General features: G+C 34.7%; 4 protein-coding genes across 5 annotated transcripts; 2 read left to right on the plus strand and 2 right to left on the minus strand.

Moving 5' to 3' along the window:
* Positions 1 to 1367: 1367 nt before the first annotated feature.
* On the plus strand, positions 1368 to 4015 carry LOC133315887 (riboflavin biosynthesis protein PYRD, chloroplastic). Of its 2 annotated transcripts, XM_061517566.1 has the most exons (4): positions 1368 to 1471; positions 1692 to 2101; positions 2433 to 2731; positions 2908 to 4015. In XM_061517566.1, the coding sequence occupies exons 2-4, from the start codon at positions 1709 to 1711 to the stop codon at positions 3521 to 3523; spliced, it is 1308 nt and encodes a 435-aa protein (XP_061373550.1). In that variant the 5' UTR covers positions 1368 to 1471; positions 1692 to 1708; the 3' UTR covers positions 3524 to 4015. The 2 variants fall into 2 exon arrangements, with proteins under 2 accessions (XP_061373550.1, XP_061373551.1); XM_061517567.1 differs by lacking the exon at positions 1368 to 1471 and having other exon boundaries at positions 1559 to 2101.
* A 221-nt stretch (positions 4016 to 4236) lies between these two features.
* On the minus strand, positions 4237 to 7989 carry LOC133315906 (voltage-dependent chloride channel 1, chloroplastic-like). The gene is made up of 4 exons (XM_061517588.1): positions 7212 to 7989; positions 5791 to 5958; positions 5388 to 5594; positions 4237 to 4769 (listed from the first exon to the last, which is right to left on the minus strand). The coding sequence occupies exons 1-4, from the start codon at positions 7896 to 7898 to the stop codon at positions 4587 to 4589; spliced, it is 1245 nt and encodes a 414-aa protein (XP_061373572.1). The 5' UTR covers positions 7899 to 7989; the 3' UTR covers positions 4237 to 4586.
* A 1241-nt stretch (positions 7990 to 9230) lies between these two features.
* Positions 9231 to 12088, plus strand: LOC133315912 (uncharacterized). The gene is made up of 2 exons (XM_061517595.1): positions 9231 to 9427; positions 11766 to 12088. The coding sequence occupies exons 1-2, from the start codon at positions 9305 to 9307 to the stop codon at positions 11880 to 11882; spliced, it is 240 nt and encodes a 79-aa protein (XP_061373579.1). The 5' UTR covers positions 9231 to 9304; the 3' UTR covers positions 11883 to 12088.
* Positions 12089 to 13629: 1541 nt separating this feature from the next.
* LOC133315907 (serine/threonine-protein kinase BSK3-like) lies at positions 13630 to 20291 on the minus strand. The gene is made up of 11 exons (XM_061517589.1): positions 19926 to 20291; positions 18950 to 19218; positions 18642 to 18862; positions 18017 to 18152; positions 16809 to 16942; positions 16628 to 16733; positions 16378 to 16463; positions 15544 to 15732; positions 15094 to 15246; positions 14441 to 14554; positions 13630 to 14132 (listed from the first exon to the last, which is right to left on the minus strand). Exons 2-11 carry the CDS (start codon positions 19029 to 19031, stop codon positions 13878 to 13880), a joined length of 1476 nt encoding a protein of 491 aa, XP_061373573.1. The 5' UTR covers positions 19032 to 19218; positions 19926 to 20291; the 3' UTR covers positions 13630 to 13877.
* Positions 20292 to 20564: the final 273 nt, after the last annotated feature.

The following is a 20564-nucleotide window of genomic DNA, read 5'->3' on the forward strand; positions in this document are numbered from 1 at the left end:
ATAACCTTACTGGGGTCAAAAGGTTGAGTAATATAGTATAAATAGGCTAAGTTAGACTGAGTTTTGACTCAAGACTTAAATAAATTAGGCATGTGTAAAATACTTTAGGTCTGGTAGTCTTGTATAGGTCCAAATTATAAATTTGATTTAACCTATATTTAAAAAATAAAAGTATTTGCCTAAGTCTGTTAGTCTGTTTAAGCATATTAAGTATTTAATAATTAAAATAATATTATTTTATTATTCAAAATTGTTAAAATAATAATTTATTTATTTTATTTAAAATAAATAATATAATATAAGTTAGTATATAGATTTATAAATTTATAGGTCCAGCATATAAAAGAAAGTTTATGATTTATTTTTTAAATAGATTTTTTTTTTTAAAATTTAAATCAATCCAATTTGATTATATGTAATAAGTTGAGTTTAGTATGGTATTGGGCGAACCATATATATCCCTGTTAAGCTGGTAAGCCGATATACACCTCTAGTGAGTACTATTTACCACCCGCAAGCAGATGGCTAAACTTACGTGGTGAATTGAAATCTAGAACAAATAATATCTGTTCAAAATTTACGTGTAAGTGATAGCTGAGAAATATCCCTACTTTCTTTTTCTTTAAATTTGGGACCGATAGCTGAGAAAAAAAGAAATGAGACCATAAATTTGTTAATATCAAAACCTAACAAAATAAAAAAATTCACTTTTGTTTTCAACAAATCTATTAATCTTTGCTGTATATTCTTGACAAAAAAATAAAAATAATATAATATACCTTCACGTTTAGAACCCAATGACTACAGTTTCGGTGTTGATCAACTAATCATTTAAGTCTAAACTTTTCATGAGAAACAAATCAATAAATTAAACTTGTCAATTAAGGGTTCAATCTTTTTGAATAATCTTTATGCTTGTACTTTTGCATATTTTTAATATAAATTTTAAAAGTACAAATATGAGTTTAAAATCAATAAAAATGAGAGAAGTGAGAGAAAAAATAGAAATACTTAATTAAGAAACTGAAAGAATCCATTAAATACTATATTAATTATGTTGGTATTTATAATTTTAATATAAATCATATTAAATAGGTAATAAATTATATTAATATTTACAATTAAACTATTAATAAATATCTTCAACAAGAATCATATTCATTTTCTTAGACCTTTTTCAATTTTATCAGTTGAATCAACATACCTTTAAAATTATATATTTTTACTATTAAAAATTTAATTAATTAAACAGTAAATTCTAACACAAGAAAAGTCTAGAACTATGTCTGACAACCGGAAAACTAGGTCAATGATACATTCAACTTAATTAAACACAAAATTGTTAATGGAACAAAAAAAAAAGGAAATTGGAGAAAAAGATATAAATAACTGTTAGTAAATTGGAACAAAGTTGACAGTTCTTTCCTACTGTTATTGTCCACTTCACAGACGAATCCCTAGTTCCCATCAGGTGAGTTTCTCTTCATTGCTTCCAAGTCTTTGTCCCAGAAAAAAAAAAATTTGCTTTTTCCCTTTTATTAATTTGATCTTCAATTTAGATCTACTTGAAAAAATAAAAATAAAAAAATTTGCTGTTGGGACAATGCTAATTTTGTGAAATTGTTCCATTTTAAAACATCTAAAAACATTATTGTCTGGATTCCTTTAATCATATGTTTCTGTTCTGTTAGATTTTCCTCACAGCAATATGCAAGCTACACAAGGCGTTTCACTCCCACATTACATTCTTCCTGTGCCCAAATTCTCAACCAGTGCTACCCTTCCAAATTTTGCATCTTTTCCATCAATCCTGAGCACCTCCAAATTGAGTTTGACTTGGGGGTTTTACAAACCACTTATTTGGTTGCACACAGCACCTAGCTGGAGGAGGAGTAGCTGTGGTGGTTCTCTTATGGTCCAGTGTGGCTCTACTTCTAATGGAGAAAATGATGATGGGTTTTACATCAGAAGATGTGTTGAGATTGCAAAAAAGGCTGTTGGGTTTACCAGCCCCAATCCATTGGTTGGATGTGTAATTGTTAAAGATGGGAAAGTTGTTGGTGAAGGCTTCCACCCTAAACCAGGGCAACCTCATGCTGAGGTACCTTTTCACTTTTTTATTTCTCTAAACTATTCTATTTTTTTCCCTTCTTATAATATTATTATGGGAAAAAAAAAACTGAGATTTGTATGTTATATACTGTGTGTTCTTTTGTTGTCCTCCCTTATAGATGTCATTGCGTTAGTATTTCAAACTCTTATGATAAGCTTAATTTGAATTTAAATGATGATTTCCGTGAGAAAATGAAGAGACTAGTTGGTATACTGGACAACATGTTTTGATTGTAAGTTGTTACTCTTTCTTAGAATTTAGATGGAGAATCTTTATTTGTTGCTGAATATGATGATGAGTTAGGAGATGAGATTATCAGGTGTTTGCTCTGAGGGATGCGGGTGATTTGGCGGAGAATGCAACAGCTTTTGTGAGCTTGGAACCTTGCAATCATTTTGGGAGGACTCCCCCTTGTACTGAAGCTCTAGTTAAAGCCAAAGTGAAAAAGGTTGTTGTTGGGATGGTGGATCCAAATCCCATTGTGGCCTTCAAAGGGGTGGATAGATTGAGAGATGCAGGAATTGAAGTTGTTGTGGGTGTAGAGGAAGAATTGTGCAAGAGCCTCAATGAGGCGTATATTCATCGCATGTTGACTGGAAAGCCCTTCCTCACTTTGAGGTAATTCATTTCCACTTCTGTTCTTTTGATACTCCCACTTGCTTTTCATTAGAAATTCATGTATGGCTATTCTTCGGTTGCATACTGGAGTTTGGTTTTAGATTTATTGATCAGGCTGCGCATTTAATTCTTAGAAAAACCTCCATTTCTTAGCTTAGCCTATCCCTGTATTGCAGATATTCTCTTTCTGTCAATGGGAACTTATTGAACTTGCTTGGGAGTGGAGTTACAAACTGTGGTGGATACTATTCACAGCTATTAAAAGAATATGATGCAGTGGTACTTTCTTCTTCCTTATTTAATGGAAATTTATCAGCACCTGCATCTCAAGAACCTGGTGCCAATCAACCGACAAGGATTATAATACATAAAGATCCTAGTTCTTCAAATGAAATTCCGCTAGTCATGAATGATGATACTGGTAAAGTAATAATCTTTGCAGATTATAGAACAGCAACAGCTCCAGAAGTGGCCCAACGAGGAATTGAAACTGTAGCTCTGGATCAGATAAATCTAGATGTGATCTTGGATTATTGTAATCGTCAAGGATTGTGCAGTGTTCTTTTAGATATGAGGGGGAATTTCCGTGAGTTTGAAGAGCTCGTTAAGGAGGGTATTAAGAAGAAATATATTAATAAGTTTGTGACAGAAGTTTTGCCAGTTTGGAATGGGTGTGCTGAGACAGATCCTCTACTGACATTAAAGAACTTAGAGCAAGGAGTAAAAGTGGTAAATTTACAGTCCAAGGCCTCAGATCAAAGTGTTGTAATTGAGGGATATTTTGAATTTTAAGTAACTGGATTCATGGTACCCATGAACTTCCATCTATCATTCTTTCTGTGCCATGTTTTTTGCCTAGGCATTATTTGCTGTAGGCTAAAATGAGAGAGCAATTATAGTATTTTGCTGGGCAAAAGTTGGAGGGGTATGGGTATCAGTGATGATCTTTATTTCCTTTTTTTTGGGACTCTAATGTTACCTTAAAGTTGGACAACATGTTTCCATGTGGAATGTAAACTGTGGATGTTAGCAGTTTGATTTGGACTGTATTCTGGATTGTTTGTGGGACATTCACAAATAAATAGAGAAAGCAGAGTACTTGATTTGAACTTCCTTTTGCATCGTTTCTCTGTATTATGTAAAACAGACCATTCTGTAATTCAATAAACTTTGATGAATTGTTATAGTGGAGAGGTACAGGAATGGTCATAATTCATTCTTCTAGGTTTTCTTATTTGTTTCATTATAATTGAATTGTTGTATCGATGGACAGTAGTGCGACTCTTTCACAACGGATTTTAGTTTATGCTCTATTTTGTTTTAATGGAGATTGTTATGTTTCTTTATATGGCCATGCACCTCTATCTATCAATAAATATGTGATTCTTGGATGAGTGAATGGCTAAATGTTTTGAGTTGCTTTGCTCAACAAACAATTATAGGAAGTCAGCAAGCAGCAAAAACGAATAACTCACGTCAAAGTTTACAAATCAAATAAAATCCAACATTTGGGAAAATAGGATCCTCATGCATAAAAAGTTATTCATGAGTGAACAATTTCTTCATGGCTTACAGAAACCAAATGCCTATTAGAACCCGTGGTTCGGACTAAAGCTACATACATAATCTATAAAAATAAAGGCCTAAATTGATTACTCATATGTACATGATTGTGAATTTGATATATATACAGACCAACTTCATAAGCAATTTCCTAGAAATTGCGGAGCTGCTGCCAGTGTACCACAATTATATTACATAATATAATTCCTGACAATAATCAACTTGGCTACATACAGAGCCACCTCATGAGCAGAAGTTGAAGAAGACATTCATAGTAAAGTTCTCCTTTCAACTAGGAGTTAGGCCAGCCATTTGGTGAATGCTCTTTAGACTTAGAATGGTAGTTTCGCTTTGCAACAAGTTGAGCGCGAATTAAACTTTCAGTTGCTATTGCTTCTTGGATGTCTTTCAGGGCTTTTTGGCAGATTTCGTCAAGTGCAAGCATTGGAAATGGCTCCTCTATCAGAACTCCAACCTACAACAATCATTTTTCATATTTTTTAATTAGCTTTCTTCTAACCAGAAAATCTGGAGTTGTATTTCAAGAATCCATCCATCAATCACTCCTGAATGTATCCAGTTTAGATTTGGGGTAATCCTATATCTTTTCTAACAGTGCAAAATTGATTCTGCAGTCCGTGTTGTTTGGAATGTCTGCAACTTCAATTATGGGCGTTAGAAATAAATTTCTAACTTATTTCTAACGGTGCAAAATCAAAAGCTAATCTCTGGCTTTTGTGCAAAAAATCAGTTGTACCATAGTGCAGCTCATTGGTTTTCCAAAAAGATATCAAATATTTTATGCTCATGCACAAACACCCATTATTTTTTCCACAATTTTTACAATATCATCTCTCCAAAATCTAACTGCTGGAATGAAAGCACTGTCACAATTATTCTCACCTATCTTTCGACATAGGTCTGTCAACCTAAATTTGTTTATCTATTGGATTAAACGGAGGAAAGGAAAAACCCATAAATGTGTAATAGCCTAAAGATCCTGATCGTTTTAACTACATGTACAACAAATTACAGAACAACATAATTTGATATATTAATTAGTCAAGGACCCAAGGTAAGAGGAGAAACATACTTCTTCAATGCAGAACAAAGAGGCAGCACTAATAAAGGTAGCAGGGACCACAACCCAATGACAATCATCCCAAAGTATGACAGGAAGCGTCAGGTGCCATAGGACAAGAAACCTTGAGGTCAAGCGAGTATATGATAGTGGAATGGGAATACCCATAAGTTGTTCACATATGCCAATTCCTTCATGGAAACAAGAGATCTTTGATTCCTGTACCGCAATGAGGAAACATGGAATTAATACAGAGTGAAGTGTTAGATTAACAGATCCATGTCTACAACTTGGCCACCTAATTACCAAGGAGTCACATAAATTTGCATATTTGACAATTGAAGTATTATTTTCACAAAAAATGTTACCTAAATTCGATATGTACTAAATGCTAAGAATTCCAATTAGTGCTTACCAAGACATTTCTTCTAGATTCTTCCAATTTTAGCAGTCGAATGCTCTGTGATATAAACTCAATAATGCAGCGAGGTCGATGTTCCGCATTAATGATCAACGCTAGATCATCTATTTCTAACACATGTTGAAGATCTCTCCTAACATCTGAACCATACAAGACATGACACTGCAATTAAATAGTTCAAACAGTGAGTTTCATTATCAACTACAACTTCAACCATAGTTGTCAATAGCAGTTAGCGGCCAGTAGCGGCCGACCCCGAAAATGGTATAGCGGTGTAGCGTGTAGCGGTATTACCGCTACGGTGAAGTATTAATTCCACATATATTATACTAACAGTCAAGAAACAAGGCAATACTGCTTTTAGTATTAATGCTCAAACATAAGAAGTCACACAAAATCAAACACATAATTCCACAATCAATGTCAAATACAAGGAACATAAAGGAAGGATCCAAAATTAAACACAACTGAACAATAAAATTGTCAAATAGCCAAGTGCAAGAAGTGAACTAATAAAGAAAATCATCATCATTTTCGGATTCTCCATCAAATTCCAACATGGGAGTGGTGTAGCGGGTAGAGGTATTGTTGCAACGTTACGCCGCTACCTTCCGCTACGGCCAATGTCGCGTAGCGTCGCGGTTTGTAGCGGCCGACCGCCGCTACCCGCTACGGTAGCGGTTTAGCGGCGCTACGGGCCGCTACTGACAACCTAGACTTCAACTACAACAACACTACTTCGATCCCAAATTGGTTGGGCTAAGCAAAAGGCTCCTCAACTTGCGAGGGTAGGGATGAGGATCGATTGTACGCAATATCACCGTTATATTTTTGCAAAGAGGTTGTTTCCGGACTAAACCCATGACCTTCCTATCAAAGAGCAACCTTACCGCTGCTCCAAGCTCATCCTCCTTTCACTATCAACTACAACTACCAACCAAAAAATCCAACCCTGCTTAACTTGAACAAAAACCTTACAAACTCCCCTTTATATTATCATTGGAAAAAAAAAATGAGGGAAAACCAACAACCATAGAATTCCTCTAACGTTAAGCAACTAACAATCCAACTCTACACAACTTGAACAAAACCTTACAAACACCCTTCACATTATCATTGGAAAAAAACCAAAATTGATGGAAACCCAAAAATCATAGAACTATTCTGACCATAAGCAACTAGCAATCCAATCCTAAACAACTTGAACAAAACCTTTCAAACACCCTTCACATTATCATTCAAAAAAACCAAATTTTGATTGAAACCCAACAACCATAGAGCTACTCCAACCTCAAGCAACTAAAAAATCCAACCCCAAACAACTTGAACAAAACCTCACAAATACCCTTCACACTATGATTGATAAAAAACCAAAATTGATGGAGACCCAACAAAAAAAAAAGAACCATTCTGACCTTAAGCACAAGAGGGAAGGCCATGATATACTGCAAAAGAAGCTTTTTGATAGGGAAATCAGAGGGAGTATCAACCGCAGCCATGACCTGTCTAACAAAATCGTGTGCGCCGGCGATGACCTTCGTCCACGCCTTCTTCCCCTCCACGAATCTCGAATAAGATGCCTCTGTTCGGAAAACGAGGAGGAGCGCGAGGGCGGGGGCGGTGAGCTGGTAGGGAAGCGAGGAAGCCCTGAGGATTGGGAAGAATTCGGGGAGGAAATGGAGGAGCACGGCGGAGTTGTAGGCGGCGATGGCGGCGGCGAAAGCGGTGAAGGCTATGACAGGTGGTATGAGGGAGAGGATGACGCGGGAGGAGAGGCTTGAGAGGAAGTGGCGGAGGTGGCGGCGGGAGCTGCGGTGGTTGAGCCAATTGGGGTGAGTGTAGAGTGTGCGGTTCTTCTGCATGCCACGTTCTTTGATGGCATCGGCCCAATCGGGGATGGAACGGAAGATTGAGATTAGGGTTTGGGTTGGGGTTGGATTGGGAGTTGAGTTTGTGGGTTTGAATTTGAAGTTTGTTTTGTGGGGTTTGAAGGAGTGAAGATTGTTGTTGTAGTTGTTGAGATGGTGACATTTTGGTGTGAATTGAGAAGACAAGGTTGTGGATGTTTTGGGTTTAATTTGGATTCTGGGATGGTGGTACATTGAATTGGAGTGAAGAAGATGATGATGATGATGCTGAAGAAGAAGAAAAAGAAAGCATGTGCATGCTTAAAGTTTGAGAGTGGGAAATGGTTGTCAATGTGTGTGTGTTATTAGTGAGTGAGAAAGTACTTGGTTGGTGTAACTGTTAATGTTTGGTGAAGCATGTTTTTACACGTTTCAGATATGGGTCAAATAACAATAATAATAATAACAATTAAAGTATCAGAAAAAAAAAACGCATATACCTCACTTTCTTAACGCATTTTGATGGAAAGATTCTCTAAATTGGTAATGGACCCTTTGAGTTTGAAGTTTAAATTACTGGAGACTCATTTAATCAACTCTTAACAACACTTGGTTTAAGTGATAAGGATTTTGTTTTGTTTCTTTAACCAGAAATCATTTCTCCCTTTTTGTTTTTACTAATTTTGTTATTATAATTGTAAACGTTAATTTATTAATGAATAATTGAAATTTTTACATGATTATGTTAAAATGAAAAAGGAAAATGCATCACTGCAGCATGCCATTCTCAAAACCAGCAATTGGTTTTATTTATAAAGCCCAGTCTTTTTATATGCCATCCTCGCTTGTATTGTGTTTGGTTGGTTACTCTTTTCTGGCAGGGAAATCAAAATGAATATAACTTCAGGACTTTTCATAACTCTTGTGATTTCATTGCTTCTTGTTCGTCCACTTCATTTTGATGAACATATGACCAAGTACCAACAACTGAGTGGCTTGAACCCCTCCAAAAGTTTCAATCAAGTTTTGGCTACTGCACGTTGGGTGCTGCCGCTCTTGTGTTTTTGTTATCCTATCCAAGTTCTCAATAATTATGACCGGAGTAAGCCAAAAACAGATTATACTTGTTAAGAAAAAAAAAAAAGACAAAATTGTTTACAATAAAGATAATTTATGACCTAATAAAGTAAATATTCAATCTTAATTGTTTGATAAATAATTTACAAAATATTAGTAATTTGAAAAAAGAAAAAGAAAAAGTAATGTTATTTTTTTTTTAAGATAATGTAACAATCAATTAGAGTTACTATTAATGTTATTATCAATCAATTTTACCGTTAGATCGATTATTGTAACAATCAATATGATTATGGGAAATCATAACCATACAAAGGTGAAAATAAATATTAAATATTAAATACATGAAATCATAATTCATGAATCAACATAATCGATCTATGATGAAATTTATTGATACTAATATTGACACTAACTCTAATTAATTGTTAGAATATCTTATCCCAATTTTTTTTATTAAAAAAAAAAAGTCACGTAATAAGAGAAACCAAATTAGACTATCTCCAAAACCTCAACCTCGTACGCCCCTCAAACACAGCATCGCAATAAGATCATATTTCATAGTTAGTGTAGAATCATCAATCATGAGTTTAATGAATCCAAAAACAGACAAGCTGGTGAGAAGGATAACCGTTGTTGCAACTGTTACTGCTTCCTATTTTCTCTTAACCGCTGACTATGGCCCTCAACCCAATGCTCTCGACCCTGTAAGTCTCCTTTTTCTCTCTTCCCTTCACTCAAAGGTACAATTTTTTAACCTTCCCAGATCTGGGTTTTGCTTCCATTACTCTTTTTCCATGATTTCTCTCCTACCCAACTGAGATTTAACAATCTGGATGGTCTGATTTTTTTAATTTCTAAGTGGGCTTTCTGTTTCTGATTATACCATTTTCTATTTCTTATTATTATTATGGCTGCAATTAAGAATTATCGTCCTTCCTGAATATTAGTTTGAAATTCTGGTTAATTTGACTCACCAAATGTGCTATTGGTTTTCATTCCGTTTGAAAATTTTGATTAAGGAGAATTCTGAGGTGTTAATAGCTGTTGGATGCTTGTTAAATGGACCTTAATTCAGATTCTAATGGTGTTGGAGGTAACATAATAAAAGGTATGTCAATCACAATGTATCATCTTGGTTATTGGCCTTACTGACTCAGATATATGCCTTTGGCTGAGGGTGGTTCCCCCTTCAAAACTATCCACTTGATCAATAATTTCATCTTTGCAAGCACATACCGTTTAGCAGTGACCAGGTTTTTATTGAATGATTCAGATTGAAAGAGAATTGAGGCAATTACGTTTTTATTTTATTTTTTGTTACAAAGAAGGTCTAAAACCTGGTGTTGGGATGGGGAGGGTAGGCTAAAATGAAGGCAAAGTAGCCCGGATTGAATTTGACCCTGGGAATGGGGAACAAACAGTCCTCAAAAAGACTGGGTGCCACTTAAGTTATAACTCTTGGGCAATCACTGAACCTTAATATCATGGAATAGTAAAATGAAAATGCAAACCTAATTCCAGGCATTATGTTGTCTTCTAGAAGTTGCATTGGGAAATAAGAATATTTCATAGGACTTGGTCCCCAAGCTCGTTAACATTAATGTAAGACCTGAAGAAAAGAAAAGAAAATCACTCCCCATTAAACCCGACTAGCGAGTGTGGGGTGGAGGCAATCCTTGTAGGCAGTCTTACCCTTGCACAATTGCAAAGAGGTTATTTCCTGGATTCAAACTCATGTCCTTTCAGTCATTAAAGAATAGCTTTTACCACTGCTCCAGTTCGCTCCCTTAACGTAACACCTGAAGATAAAAAAAAAAAAAAAAAATTGAAAACTTTTGAAAAGCTTAAGATCTTTTAGAAAAACACTGACTTCAGGAGCTGATAGGATTAGGATGCCATCTTAAAAATGGAAATAGTGTTTGCTTTGATGGACAGCAGCTAAAGGTATTTATTGCTATATTCATGTCATCTGTCTCAGAGCAATTAGACAGTTATATATATGACAATGGTCAGAGAACAATCTCCTCATGATGTGCATGTCTCCTAGAATTATTTGTATTTTCTGTTTATTTTTCTTTGGACCATTCAGGTCGTGAGGGGTTCGTGCCTTTAGCACTAACTCTATTTTCTCATTTAAATGTTGATGGAACAAAAGATTTATAAGGTTTTTTCGATTGTGACATGACTGCATTTACATTAGTTTGTTCTTTTAAATTTGAAAATAGATATAGAGAACTGAAACAAAGCAGGCTTCCTGGACTTGCATTCCTGTCTGTTAAACTGGTCACTTGTCAGCTAGGAGCTTCCTTATTGGATTAGAACCTGTGGCCATGCAATGACAGACACATATGTGCCCTTTACAACTAGAAAGGTTCTACAAGATTCTCTTCACTAGCAGGGATAGTATTCTGGATAATAATTCCCACAATTAAGCCACCTTCTGAATTAACATTGAATAAACTGTAACCTTGTTGGACAGCTGAGAGGTTTGCAATCACTTTCTAGAGTGTCTGAATGGTTGGCCTGATGGATCCAAACAAAGAGCAATTTAGCTAACTGCCACAAGTAATTTTGTAGAAGTCCTTTTGTTGAGGCTTCTATTCAAACATAATTTCAACCATCCGAGATGGATGATCTAATCTTTATGTAGCCGGATAGTGTTGCATGGTTCATCAGAATATTGACCCCTTGAGAGTTGTTACAACTTTTCTGGTTGTTTCATAAGCATTTTGAATTTTGAATACCGTTTTCAAAAAATTATTTGGGAAAGATTTGGGGGAGGACTTAGGAATGGTTTCTCACTTCTGAACATGACAAGTAGAATGCAAAAACTGAGTCAAATTATGAGTACTGCAAATGAAGGGTCTTTTGCTGTCTTCTTACTGTTAACTTAACCATTTGAGAATTCATTTATAGTCGGCATTAGTTCTTTTATACTTTTGGTTCTGATGAATTTATTTATTTTTTTAAAATGGAAGATGAATTAATTGAATTCTATGGTATTTTTTTTCTTGCTTCTGATGGTATAACTTTTAATGGTAGATTAAGAAGCGGCTACTTTCAGCAGAGAGCACTGTGAAAGACTATATTTTTGGATCAAAGAAAGAATCTCAAGAAAATCACATAGGGAAATTGGACAGCAACAAGGAACATCCATAAATTTATGGTCTTCTTGTAGAGGAACATCATGCTGAGTCAAGGTTTTCTTTTAGCCGTTTGAACTTGTGAATGTCTGTAGTCCAATGGAATGGTTGAATGACTAGTGATAGAGAATGTATAAACGGTATTAACTATCTTGATTGAGTTTTCATCACTACCAATGCCATCAATAAGATAATAACATCGTAATCATGTTTTCAGTTGCTTCCCAATTCCCCCACCTAGCTTTTTCTCTTAAATTATGTATCCGCATCTGTGTTTTCTCTAATTCCTTTTAGTTTTCCTTTAATCTGATTTTAGTTATACAGTTGTTATTGACAAGGGTATTTTGAACATCAAATAAGCAGTTGCATCACTCAAATCAAAGCTTCTAAAAGCTGTTAATATTTGTTGGCTTTTGTCTAATGGATGATTCATGGATTGAGTGTGCAACTTCAGTGTATAGCCAAAATTTAAGCAGGGCGGGAATAAGTCTATAGTGAGTGTGGCATAGGTCACGGGGGTTATACAAAATAACCAAATGAATTCAACTATGAACTGATTCGAACAGCACCAAAAGAATTTATATATTTTTTAATCGGTTCAAAAATCAAATCATTTTATTCAAATTGAACAATATTCATTCTTGGGAGTGTGAAAAAACCAAATTAATTGAATTGAACCATGAACGAAAGTAAATCACACCATATTTTTTCTTAACCAATTTAAGAACCAAATCGTTTTCTTCAAACCGGTTGAAGAGCCGAATTATTTTTTAAAACCAGTTTAATTTCCTCGAACTAAACCACTTTTTTAATTCGATTAAATTTGATATAAAAAACCGAATCATGCACACTACTACGTTTTGGTAATTAAAAATGCAAGATGGACATGCCATCCTAAAATCATAACATGCTATAAATTCCGCAAGAATTTATAGATAACCTACCAATAAAAAATAAACAGCAAAAACCAAACTATGTTTGAGGAATAAACATACAATTCTACCATCTTTGACTCGTAAAAGGATATCAAGGTGCTATAAAACATCATTCTGCGCAGATACGGAAGTGTCTAGCTTTACAAGAGGAGAGTACATGAAACGAACATGTTATCGGGATCATGACAACACTATATGTTATCACAAAGCTGATACACCTTTGCCTAAAGTAGAACTTCTTTAACTCTATGTAAATTAACTTGAATCATTCTTGGTCTTGGATGTGCTACCTATGCTTCTTTGAGAGGTGTCACTTTTGGAAAGTGTCATCCAGTGTTTATAGTTAAATAATGAGGACTGATTTGGACAAGTTCTATCATATGACCCTGCACTTGTTAATTGATCTAGAGACGCATGCTCAAAAATAATGGGAGTAGATCTTCCTATGTCTTATTTAACATAATATGCTCGTATAGAAACATCATAACCATACAAAAATAAATCAATGATAATAAAAGAAGACAAAAAAATAATATTAAAATAAATAATTACAAAATCATCATCATTGATTTACTTTTGTATGGTTATAATTTTTCCATATAACCATGTCATGTTAAATAAAACATGAGAGGATCCATTTCCAAAACTCATACTTCAAAACATTAGGGTAACAAGATGCATGACAGTAGGACATGGACGCAACATCCAGTGTCCTAAACCTAATGATTTGCACCCGAGAAAAAGTAAATCTTGCTTGCCATTCCGACACAAAGTACAGGGCTTTGAACAACAAAGCTTTTCACTCTTAACATTTTTTAACCACTATGAAAAAAAAAATTGCTAAAGTTTGGATTCATATCAATCAAATCATGGAACAAAATGAACATCCTAGCCGACCCAATAAAAAGGGGGAGGGGGTGTTACCAACACTCATCCAATCATTGTTTCTTAAAGAACTATTCAAACACATGCAACTTTTTCTATGATATGGAAGATGAAATTTATAATCAAATTTGTGGGGTAAGTAGTCATCAAGCAGAACACAATCAGCAAGAAATTTTCTCTGTACAAAGTCTTCACTTTTGTTTAGGAGTTGCATTCCTCTTGGCTTCAAGTGTTGTGCCCTCTTTAATTGCTACTTGGGCTTCATTCTCCATCCCAAGTCCTGCAAGGGCAACAGATTGAAGATAAGATGCAATGTGCCATACAGGGGATACGACTTGTGCTTGCATTGCATCGTTCAGTGCTTCCTGAGGCATGTCATTGATCAGATAACACAAACTGCGTCGTGCATAGACTGTTGGAGAAACCATTGTTCCACCATCAATGAACTGCATATAAGACAATGAACTCTCATTAACTAAGTTAACATTAGAAACCAAATCAAACCTCAGATAGAACAGCTAAATAGGATGGATCCAGAGGAGGTGCTACCAAAATGATTCATCCATACACTTGAATCAGACTCAAATCAAAGGGTGAAATACTCTATTCTAGACTATTACTTTATTAACAAATATATATATATATAGTCTAGAGATCTATTTCGTGATGTGCATCTTACGCATCAGCATTTTAGAATACAAAAAATGGCAAGCCAAATTTAGATTAATCCAACTTATCAACATAAGAAATCTACCTGCGTGTAGCAGTCAATTGCTAATCTGAAATCTTTCTGGCGGAAAGCAACATCCCCTTTTTTCTTACAATTTAATGTTTCCTGCATTTGATCAGTCCACATCTGGAATGATAACTGCAATACCAGAAAAGAGAAAAGAGAATACACAAGTTAGTATCTTTTCAATATATATATATATATATATATATATATATATGTATATATATATTAGTTTATTGTTTCTCATGTTGGTAGGAGATAAATTTATATTAGTTATTGGATCTAATCCTCCACGAAAAGTAAGAAATTGCACGTATTTGGACCAATTCAAGGTGAAAAAGGAGTTGCTCCCTCGGCAAAACTCGGATAAAGTTGAGCCAAAAGATCCCGATTCAAGATAAATTCACGAGGAAGTGGGATCTCTTTAGGATCTACTCCAGCGTTTAGAAATTGGTTAATCGGTAAAGATACGTGTACTTGATGCCCACCAACATGAGAAACAATAAACTAATATATATATATATATATATATATATATATATATGATTATTTCATAATTTATGGAAAAAGATAACCCAAAGAAGATATATAATAAATAAATAAATAATCTAGATTTTGTGGAGAAAACCAAACGGTATGCAGCAATTCATTAGAATATAATTTAGATAGAGAACCTCATTTGCCACTCCTTCATCATCTTTGTAGCCAGTATTTTCCAGAACTTCATGTATGGCAGTTAAGTCCTTTCTAAAGCATGCTTCGCCAAGTGGAGACAAGGAAGCAAAAGTAGCACTATGTGGGATACCCATCAAGACATGTGAAGGAACCTAGAAAGAAATGAGGATCAATAAATCTTGGCAAGACAAAAAAATCAGGAGTTGAACTTTCAAAATTGATTAACTACACTTTGTTGTCATCATGCATGTCATGCTTGCGCAAAGACATGAAAATGTGAATATAGGAAGTATGCAAATACACCTAATAGAAGACGTCAATCACACTTTGCCTTTGCCTTAACTCTAAAACCGAGCCTAAGCAGTCAAGATCTCAAAATAGGATTTTGATTGTTACTACTTGTAAGTGATGCGTTACTATTACTGTTAACATAATAATAATAAACAAACCTCTGTTTCCTTCTGAAGAGGAGCCAAAGCAACAACCAGTGATTTTGGATTAGGCCGCTCTCTAGGTTCATACTGTAAACATCGAGATGCCAAGCGTACCAACTCAGTTCCATCATCATCAGAAAATTGACCTTCCAAACAAGAATCTGTAAGCATCTGAAGATTTCTATCCCGGATCAAATCGAGGGCCTGCACCAAGTTTTGTAGTAATTAGATATGCAAGTTTACATATAATATAATAAAATATAAATATAACCAGTTAACTATTAATTCTACGATGTGGACGGAGGATTTTGGAGTAGAAATGAGGAGAGGAGAAGGTTATAAGTAAACCTCACTCTTATTTGGAAGTTTTCAAATAAGGGAAGGAAAATTGGGGATAATTATCTAAGCCCCAACAGCCACCCTCATTAATTTTATGAACATTATAAGTTTACCCCATTTGGATGACTTTCAAGGATGTTAGCATCCAACATCAACAACACCTTTATCCCAAATTAATTGGGGTTGGAAGGATGTTAGCATCCAAACAAGAAAAAAACTTGTTAACCTCTCTTGCTCCTCCCTTACCCTTTATTTACTTTTAATTCCTTCACTACCTTCCCTCTACCTAACTGCTTAAACTTTAGAATAGGTTAGTCATTGACACATTTGTTTCTTGATGAAAAAAAAAAACAAAAGGTTGTTTCATGGAGAGGTTCAAAATTTGTAATCTACCCACCAAACAAAGTATAGATTGGTTTGGAACATTTGGGACCCAAACCAACCTGATTGGTCAGGTTCACCAGTTCACCTGCGCCCATATTTTTTACACTTTTGAGAAGAATGACTTACGTGACTTGGCGGGATATGCTTCCCACTGAGAAGGTCAAGCAAAAGAGTACCAAAGCTATATATTACGCTTTCTGGGGTTACTCTCCCTACAGAACAAAGAAGAGATATAATATCCTTTAGACTCAACTATTGTAAAATATAAATGATTGTAAATTTTAAAATGCAATACAGAATTTCCATTGTGTATTACACAGTGCAAAACATGCGCAAGAAGGACAAAATTAACAACTGCAGCCATTATATGGCATACCAGTTCTGAGATACTCTGGAGGGGTAAATGCCAAATTTGTGCTATAGCTTTTCCCATCTCTGCTATTTTTCATCAGGCCAAAAGTTGAAAGCCTAGGATTACCATCCTGCAATATTCTAACACATTTTATATTAATCTAATTACTTAGACATGTATAAAAACGCAATACACAAAAACTTACCGCATCAAATAGAACTCTATATGCATTAAGGTCATGATAGAGGGCACGCCCTTTGCTTGTGCAGTACTCTAGAGCTTGTGCAAGATGTAGAACAACTCTTAGTCGCATTGCCCATTTCATGGGTTGCATTTCCCCTGATTTTGAAACATGACAATATTATTTCACACCACATAAACTCAAGGGTCGGGCATGTAAAGCCTTACTTTAACAACACAATCATGACAATAAAGCAAAGGCCGAGTGTAAACATAGTGAAATCTAATATACATGAATATAAACTACTTTAAAGATTCATTTATAATGTTTTGTTCAGATTTTGAAGGTCTTGGAATCTAGGTTTGGATAACAACCTGAAGACGGATTCTGCTGCCCAAAATCAGTAATAAAAAAGATCTTGCTTCTGCCTTCCAAAGACCAATTTCACACTTCCTAATACAACATATTTAAGTCCTTAGAGGGATTGATATTTATTTCGCATATGCTCTTCTTGGTAATTTGACGCTTAAAAAAATGTTTTTTTCGTAACAATATCCAAACAATCAAATCAGATGGTTCTATTTCTCAATCTTTTCGACCTCGGTTCCGTAGGAGCAAATCATAAAGATTGAAAAAAAAATCGGTCACTTTGTGTTTGATTGTTTTCTAATTTTAAATTTTCCTCTTCCTCATGTAAAAAAGGAATAAATCAATCAAATTAAGTTTTACTCGACCAATCTCATAAAATCAACAGTCTTCCGAAATCTAAACCAAACACACACTAAGGCTAAAATATGATACCTTTTAATATGTTTAATCCTTCTCTTGGAGAGAAAAGAATACTTGCAAAATAATCAAAAGTATATAATTGATCTATAAAACTAATTTCTAGAGAAAAAAGGGAAAATTTGGAATGATCACAAAAAAGTGAGTCATGTGATGATAATCATAATATACTGTACTAGCACCCTTTCTAATGTCATTTGAGCTTGTCCTAGCCCGGATGATAAATGACAAGCAAATACAGAAAAATGGACAATGACATGAAACTTCCAAAAGGAAAAGGTTAAAAATTTGGTGGCTTAGACTAATCATATATTCTGAACCAACAAAGCTCAGTATTGACCCATTGCAAAGCAAATACCAACAAAACCATAAACTATAAACTTAAGACATACTGATTAATTGTTCAATAATAAAAGGATAAAAGCATGCATGAAAGGAGCTCTTACAATGGAAAAGGTGCTTTGCAAGTGTTTCATTGGGCATATATTCTGCTACAAGCAACCTCTCTTCTCCTTCACAACAACAACCTAGCAAATTTGTCAATCTTTGGTTACGAAGCTGACCAACTGATCTTGCTTCCTCCTGCAGTTATGAAAGAAAGTTGTTTTGATTAATTGAAAGTGAAAAGAAAGAGTAAAAGGCAGGCATACCAGTATAACTGGATGCACCATTAGCTTCACAGAAACAATGAAACCTAAACATTTTATTGACTATTATCAGCCCATTGAAAAAAAAAAAAAAAAAACATATTTAGATACAATGTTAAACATTAAACACACTTGCATGTTCCCATCAATGCATATTGACCAAACAACATGAGAAGAATACACAGGCTAGTCAATTGCCATTTGAGAAATTAATTACAGCCGAAAAGAACTAAGAAAAAACTTATTATGATTTATTTATCTCTGATGGTCCACTGGCACTAGTCTAAATCAATACTACGTGTTCGAGTGTAATGCAAAGTAGGTAAACATGTGTTTGTTCAATGCAAGGTCATGAACAGTAGAACTGAGAGTTAAGAGTGTGGTTGAAGAATCAAGAAACCATTAAGGGGGGAAAAACATTTACCAAAAACTGCCGAGCATCAGGCCAAGCATTTCTATTAAACCGCTTAACAGCAATCCTCGTTTGATTCTCCAGCTTCCCTTTATAAACAACATTTGGAGCCTTCTCTCCATGTTCAGATACAATATTCTCAACAGCAAAAGCAGATGTTGCATTCTTAAGTTGCTCCAATGTAAATTCACGGAATGTAGGCCAGTTACTGACCTCAGTTCTATCCTCATTTTCTGGTTCAAACATTAAAATAAATATATATCTTAATTCCTTATCATTACCCAGAAGAATATAAGGCACTAGAGTATGACTTTACCCACCAGCATCTGGAGTTTCAAGAACAGAAGCCTTAACTTGTGAATTCACACAACATGGGATGAGTCTAGAGCACTGAATCCCCATTTTGATATGCTAAAATCAAACTTTGAGTAACAGAAACCTCTTCCACTTTCAATGATACGTCTTTTCCGAATATCTGAAAATGGCAACCACCACTCACTCAGCTCCACCTGGACTTTATCAACCTTATGCACTGCCACAAGAGACCTTCATGTTTGGCTTTAATGACTGGTTACCAAAGCTCATGTATCTGTAATATATTGGAGCCAGAACAGCATGTGAATCACTTAAAATGCATTGTTCAAACGAAGGTAAAAGGGTAAACCAAAAATAAAATTTTGATCTTAACACAAAACAATGGGTCAACATGGTCTTTGATTAGTACCAAGCAATTAAAACAGAATACTCTGTAGAATATGCACCTAATTTTCTGATGTCACTAGCATTAGGAACCTTTTGTAAGGATTAAGGAATAAGTAGTAAACAAAAACCAACAATCAATAAAAACACAACGAATCTAAAAGTACTTCATTTAAACAGAAGGGGGAATATGAGAACTTTTTTGGCTGGGGATCTCATGTTCTCACAACCACAACTAACGACAGCAACAACCCCAATTCAGATGCCCTTTAAATATGACAACCTAACTACTAGTATCTTAGCATTTAAAACTAATGAACATCAAGCATGAAGATGTTACTGCATTCCACCAAATGGGTAAAAGTAAAACACAAATACATATATGCCAAAGATTTAACTTCATATTATAGCCTACCTACCAACTATTATCTTAGAATCTATCTCTCTCTCTCTCTTTTTCTTCTTTTTTTTCAGAGTCAACCCAGTTTCTTCAACTACCACAGAACTGCAACTAAAGTCTTCATTTTTATTTTTATTTTAACTAAAATGCCGAGTAAAAGCACCAACTTTTCCAACCTACTCAAAAAGCTACTTCACCTTTAAACTTCTTACAATCTTCTCCAATGGAAGAGGAAAAAGTTGAACCTCCAGAAGCTGAAAAAAAAAATATCTCTTTCTTTTTTTGTTCTTTTCTTTTCTTTCTCGAACAAATCAACAGCTTTTACAAGATCCACATTTTCGCCCCCAGAACCAAAGTTCGAGTCTTTTCCTCGATCCAATCAAATCCCACAAATCTTTTCTCCCCAGAAAAAATAAGACTTTCCAAAACCACCCCCTCTCTGTTCCAACAGATCAAGTAAACTATTAAAACCCCAAAAATAAAAATAAAATAAAAATTATATTTTTATGAACAGAATCAACTAAGGAGATTAAATAGTGTTGTTTGAGACGCTCAAAGCTTAACTGAAGATCTGACTGAGAAGCAGAAGAAGACTAAGAAGATAGGGATGAATGATGGACTAAACCTTTGGTTTTATAACATAATTTTTTTTTTTTTTTTGGTCTTTTCCTTTTTAATAAATAAATATAAATAAATCAATTATTACCGACATGTCATGAGCGTATGTCATGAGTACAGATTAAAAGATCCGAAATCTGCATGTTATGTTAACAATTTTCTATTAATAATTTGTTGTCACAACACAGTTGCTACGTTTTTTTATTTATTTATTTTTT

This window comes from Gastrolobium bilobum, unplaced genomic scaffold (genome assembly GCF_033153095.1).
Source record: "Gastrolobium bilobum isolate Gb01-03AN ecotype WA unplaced genomic scaffold, APGP_CSIRO_Gbil_v1 utg17648, whole genome shotgun sequence".
NCBI classification, from domain to species: domain Eukaryota; kingdom Viridiplantae; phylum Streptophyta; class Magnoliopsida; order Fabales; family Fabaceae; genus Gastrolobium; species Gastrolobium bilobum.

Bases quoted from the DNA above. Each gene is read 5' to 3' on its own strand.
- LOC133315887 (XM_061517566.1), top strand. From the start codon at position 1,709: ATGCAAGCTACACAAGGCGTTTCACTCCCACATTACATTCTTCCTGTG. The intron at 2,102-2,432 runs GTACCTTTTCAC...TGAGATTATCAG, and splicing joins CAGGGCAACCTCATGCTGAG to GTGTTTGCTCTGAGGGATGC. The intron at 2,732-2,907 runs GTAATTCATTTC...CCTGTATTGCAG, and splicing joins AAGCCCTTCCTCACTTTGAG to ATATTCTCTTTCTGTCAATG.
- LOC133315906 (XM_061517588.1), bottom strand. From the start codon at position 7,898: ATGTACCACCATCCCAGAATCCAAATTAAACCCAAAACATCCACAACC. The intron at 5,959-7,211 runs GTCAGAATGGTT...ATTTAATTGCAG, and splicing joins CCTTCCCTCTTGTGCTTAAG to TGTCATGTCTTGTATGGTTC. The intron at 4,770-5,387 runs GTATGTTTCTCC...TGATTGTTGTAG, and splicing joins CTTTGTTCTGCATTGAAGAA to GTTGGAGTTCTGATAGAGGA.
- LOC133315912 (XM_061517595.1), top strand. From the start codon at position 9,305: ATGAGTTTAATGAATCCAAAAACAGACAAGCTGGTGAGAAGGATAACC. The intron at 9,428-11,765 runs GTAAGTCTCCTT...TTTTAATGGTAG, and splicing joins AACCCAATGCTCTCGACCCT to ATTAAGAAGCGGCTACTTTC.
- LOC133315907 (XM_061517589.1), bottom strand. From the start codon at position 19,031: ATGGGGATTCAGTGCTCTAGACTCATCCCATGTTGTGTGAATTCACAA. The intron at 18,153-18,641 runs GTAAATGTTTTT...TCATAACTGCAG, and splicing joins CTGATGCTCGGCAGTTTTTG to GAGGAAGCAAGATCAGTTGG. The intron at 14,555-15,093 runs GTTCTCTATCTA...CTGGTATTGCAG, and splicing joins ATGAAGGAGTGGCAAATGAG to TTATCATTCCAGATGTGGAC.